Source organism: Sabethes cyaneus, chromosome 2 (genome assembly GCF_943734655.1).
Source record: "Sabethes cyaneus chromosome 2, idSabCyanKW18_F2, whole genome shotgun sequence".
NCBI classification, from domain to species: Eukaryota; Metazoa; Arthropoda; class Insecta; order Diptera; family Culicidae; genus Sabethes; species Sabethes cyaneus.
In genome coordinates this window covers 231,114,923-231,120,163 of record NC_071354.1, presented here as the reverse complement: position 1 = coordinate 231,120,163, position 5,241 = coordinate 231,114,923, and the positions used below count along the sequence as shown (strand labels likewise).

Here is a 5,241-nt window from a genome sequence, read left to right as displayed (position 1 = left end):
ATACATCGAAACAAAATGTATAATAAATAAAACTCGTATTACAAAGAACTGAACACCTGATGATAACACACTAGATCATATCAATAGATCAAACGATAGATTGGTGGCTATGATGGTGTGCACAAACAATAAAATATTAGCAAGTCACAAAACGACATTTCTAATCAATTAATCGATTTTATCATGATAGTCAATAAACCTGAAATCCCCCAGTCATTTCCCTGAGGTATTAAGATTTTTTTCTTAATCGCCTGGCTAATACGTACTGTGTTAAGGTTTTCATAGAAAATTCAAATCATTTTATTTTTAATTTTTATCCGTGATATTCCTTCTTACATACTTTGACATAGTTTGGTATTGTTCGAATTGGTTTTAACCGAAAGTCATCTCATTGATCGGAAAGGTCTAGCATTTTATGACATCCTTTTTACGAGAAATCGGAGTTGTCCACGATCCATTGACGGAAGTGCGTGACGCGCACGTACACGGACGGCATTCCAATCGAGCAGCCGGCGGCCGATCCGAACGAAACGATACCGACCTGCAGGGAGCCACCATCGGAAACGGTCAGTGGACCGCCAGAGTCTCCGTTACATGCCGAGCGACCACCCTCTCCGGACATGCAAATGTTCTGAGCCTGGATGATGTTGGCGTTGTTGCCCCAGCTTGACAGACAGTCGGCCTCGGTCATGATTGGATTGCTAGCGAATCTGATCACAGCGGAAGTGGCCTGGCTGGCATCGGTGGTACGTCCGAATCCGGAAACGGTTCCAGTCAATCCAGCGAAGGAACGGCCATCCCCTGCAGCCGGGATACGAGCAGGCTGGACACGTTCATTGAAAGCAATGGCACTGTTCAATCGCACTACGGCAATATCGTTTCTGATGTTGGTTGGAGTGTATCCCGCGTGGATTGTGATACCACCTGATCCGAAGGCGATTCTCTGCTGAGATGCCTCAGTGACAGTACGGTCATGAGCGCCGATGATAGCGGTTCCTCCCTGAGCGTTCTGGACACAATGGGCAGCAGTCAGAATGTAGTTGTTGGTCAACACGGTTCCTCCGCAGAGACCGGTACCACCAGCAAAGGTACTGAGCAGAGCAATTTGATACGGGAACTGACCGGGAGTGGCCTCCTGTCCATTGGTGACACGGCGAGATGGCGTCAACTTGCGCAGGAACTGCCATTCCTGCGGAATACGAGCCCAATAGTGGTCGAACTCTTCGATCGGCTTAACCTGGGACCAATCGATTTCGATCCATTCAGCACTAGCCACTGCCAAAGCAGCGATCACCAACAGTACGGTCTTCATTTTGGACGAAGTAAATAAACTACAGTTTCGAACCTGCTAGTTAGTGGCTTTTATACTAATGCCTAATGGTTTATCTTTGCTGACGATTATCGTGAGAAACTCCTGTGTCTTGCGAGAATCGGGGAAAACTGAGGATTTATTATACGTAAGTACACGATTGAACTGGAGGCTTGATAACGTGTGTCACTGATACCGTTGTAACAATGCGTATTTCCCTCGATTATCTGTAAACCTGAAGTTGGATTTGGTTCCTACCAAATATACCTACAAGATTGTCGCAATATCTCTTCGATTCGATCGCATATTATCTGAGGTATGTTATTTTTTGCCCCTTCGCCAGATTGAGAAAAAAATTAAAAGAGTGATTTTTAATTTCCTATATATTATCAGTACAGGGTTGAGTCAATTGAAGCCATTAAAAATAGTGTTTTGTTTTACATATGATGATTTTTCCTAAAAATCGGAATTGTTGACGATCCATTGACGGAAGTGTGTGACACGCGCATACACCGACGGCATTCCAATCGAGCAGCCAGCGGCCGATCCGAAAGAAACGATACCGACCTGCAGTGTGTCGCCATCCTCGGTGATGGTCAGCGGACCGCCGGAGTCGCCATTGCATGCCGAGCGGCCACCTTCGCCGGACAGACAAATATTCTGCGGCTGGATGAGGTTACCATTGTTGCCCCAACGCTGCAAACAGTCCGCCTCGGTCAGAATTGGGTTACTAGCGAATCTAATTACGGCGGAGGTAGACGTGCTGGAATCGGAAAAACGTCCAAATCCGGATACAGTTCCGGTCTGTCCCGCAAAATGACGGCTATCGGTCCAATAGGGAATGCCAACTGGCGTTACCCAATTACCGAAAACGATGGGATTGTTCAAGCGTACAACGGCGACGTCGTTTCTGATGTTAGTCGGAATATATCCTTCGTGGATTCTAATGCCACTTGCTCCGAATCCAATTCTCTGCTGAGATGCCTCATTGACGGTACGGTCATGAGCACCGATGATAGCGGTTCCTCCTTGAGCGTTCTGGACACAGTGAGCAGCAGTCAGGATGTAGTTATTGGTCAAAACGGTTGCTCCACAGATACCGGTACCACCGGCAAAATTACTGAGCAACGCAACTTGATAGGGAAATTGACCCAGAGTGGCCTCCTGCCCATTCGTGACTCTGCGTGATGGTGTTAGTTTTCGCAAGAACTGCCATTCCTGCGGTATACGAGCCCAATAGTGGTCGAATTCTTCGATCGGCTTAACCTGGGACCAATCGATATCGATCCATTCCGCACTAACCACAGCCAAAGCGGCAATCACCAGCAGTACGGTCTTCATTCTGGACGACGTAAAACTACCGATTTGAAACTATAGTTGATTGCTTTTATACTAAATAATTTTTCGGTTATCGTCATCAACGAATTCCTTTCCGGACAAACGGAAAAGGAAGACTTATCATCCTCGATTTAATCGGATTTGATAACAAGCTCCACTGATAGGTTTGATACAATTTGTACTTCCGTAGGTTAAATGTAACCCAATGCTCCGTTGGATTACAAATTTATTTGAACTTGTACTTCGGTATCTTGGTTTGATTGCACCATTTACAATGCCCAATATATTTTTGGCCTATATATCGATATTTTCTAGTTCATCCAGCTTATCATTCACTACCACAGCCAAATCTGCTGTCTAGACTCAGGTTTGGTCACATCTGGACATGTTTAGGGGACTTCGGAAACGCCTAGGAAAGCCAATAACTCAATGTGGTACATTTTTGATAATAAAGACATGCTCGGAATTGGCCATGATGGTTCTAGGTGCTCATTTTGACTTACTTGGATCCATTTTAAAAGTTTTAGTGTGATTTAAGAAGTTGATCTGACTTTGATTGATCTAGTTTTCAAATTCTGGCGTAATTTGAGGTTTCGTATGATAAGTATTTGTTCATGTTCGATACTGGGTATTTCCCAAAGCGATAGCTTAATCCGGAACATTTCCGGCTAGTCCCAATACAGCGTAAAACTCCTAAAATAGTCGCCAATGGACATATGTTGCATAAAAAATCAATACCGGCTGTATTTTAAATTAATTTTGGAAGTGTCATTAAAGATTTTTATTTACTTTATATGAGCAATCTGCCCCTTAAAACTTCAAAAGCGCGTAGGTAACTCAAAAATTCGTTGATCGATTTTTTTTATATTGGCTCAGAGATGTAGGATGGCAATTCAGACCAACTGGCATTTGCCGTTTTAACCTTTACGTCTCCGACATAAAAAAACGATGGTACTTGCAGTTACACGTTTGGCTTTATCTTCACTTATTTTCATTCGATTTTTATGCAATTAGTCTTAAAAGAACCACAATAGGTTGGCCTTTAATAAAAAAATAAGTGAATAAATTTTGGTTCCATTTTCCCGGAGATATTCCAGATCGCAGTGGAATTTTTTTTATATCATTTCACTAGCATGTGAAATAAAACTAGAAATCTGCTTAACAGAGTGCGCAGAAGTTATCCATTTCATTTGTGGTCAATAAGAATGAATCTTACACTATCCTGTACAGCGCAAGTTCATGACCCACACTCCGGAACATCCGGTATCGGTTCTACCTTATAGCACAGTTTCTCAGCATTGCGATGGTGTTCTTAAAACTAAAATCAGTTGGGGGGCTCATGGTGTAAGCGGCGATTTCTTGATAAAATCCAACATGGGGGCCAAATCCAAGATGACCGTCGTTTTTTTTTTCAATTCGCTTATAATCCCTATGACTCCTCTTTACAAAACCGTGTCGTTTGTAGTTTGTTTCATAGCAAATTTTGGAAATATCACAATAATTATTTGAAAATTGTGAACCTTGCTACAAATAACTAGTTGTTTTATTCAGTTAATGCCATTGCACATTTAGTTTTATGCATGTTTCTTGTAGTACTTTTTCTCAGTTTTCCAATGGTGGTCTTAAAATGAAAATCGGTTGGGGGGCTAATGGTGAAAACGGCGGTTTTTTGATAAAATCCAATATGGCGACCAAATCCACGATGGCCATCAAAAAAATTTTACTCCATTTGAAAGTCCTGTTCTTCTTCTTTACAGAACCGGGCCATTTGTTAGTTGTTTGATGGCAAATTTATGAAATGTCACATGATATAGGTCTTAAGGTTTGCTCAAAATTCTACATTTTTTGAAACTGTTGGCGAACGGGGGGTCCACTATTTCAAGGTATCAAAAGTGTAATTCTTATTTTTTAACCATTTTCAACCAATCAAGCGCAAAAGTTCAAATATTTGAAGACCTCGTGTCAGTAGTGGCCCCGTTTCAGCGAGAATTACTCACCAGCTAAATTGCCTACCCGTTTTTTCGTGCGACGAAGAAGAAAATGTCTACTAATCGTTTTAATTTCCGTCATTCATAAATGAAAATAACTCACGCAAGGCATTGTCGTTATTCTACTGCCAGAAAAACTTGCCTGAGCTGCAGAAATTTTGCAGAATAACATTTGTCATGCCGTCCTACACAAATACATGCGCGTTAGCTTTGTAAACATAGTTGTGATTTTTAGTTCGGACGATGAAAAATTTTGATGGACAGATTTTAAAACGGTACGACGAATTTAAGAAAAGAGGTCAGTTGTGTAATTTCAATAATATGCTTTAATAATCGCTTTTCAGTGATTTAAAAGTTCACGGATCGGAAGGTAAGTGTGTTTTACTCAAATCAGCACAAGAACTTTTGGAGTATTCATTAAATCCATCTAACAAATGATGAAAATTAGAATGGCTTTACTTACTACGACGGGAATTAGAAATAAACCCTATTTTGGATAATATATTTCCGTCTCATATGATTTAACAAGCCTTAAAATCGACTCCGAGAAAATATTATGGGAAAAGTTGTATTTTATTTAGTGCTAGCAGATTGATCATGCAAGTG

The 5,241-nt window shown here is 41.4% G+C and overlaps 2 protein-coding genes across 2 annotated transcripts; both read right to left on the bottom strand.

The window, feature by feature from the left end:
* Nucleotides 1-427: 427 nt before the first annotated feature.
* LOC128737328 (brachyurin-like) lies at nt 428-1,327 on the bottom strand. Its single transcript, XM_053831945.1, has one exon. The coding sequence runs from the start codon at nt 1,310-1,312 to the stop codon at nt 428-430; it is 885 nt and encodes a 294-aa protein (XP_053687920.1). The 5' UTR covers nt 1,313-1,327.
* A 438-nt stretch (nt 1,328-1,765) lies between these two features.
* On the bottom strand, nt 1,766-2,650 carry LOC128737125 (brachyurin-like). The gene has a single exon (XM_053831689.1). It carries the CDS (start codon nt 2,648-2,650, stop codon nt 1,766-1,768), a length of 885 nt encoding a protein of 294 aa, XP_053687664.1.
* Between the last annotated feature and the right edge of the window lie 2,591 nt (nt 2,651-5,241).

Bases quoted from the DNA above. Each gene is read 5' to 3' on its own strand.
- LOC128737328 (XM_053831945.1), bottom strand. From the start codon at position 1,312: ATGAAGACCGTACTGTTGGTGATCGCTGCTTTGGCAGTGGCTAGTGCT.
- LOC128737125 (XM_053831689.1), bottom strand. From the start codon at position 2,650: ATGAAGACCGTACTGCTGGTGATTGCCGCTTTGGCTGTGGTTAGTGCG.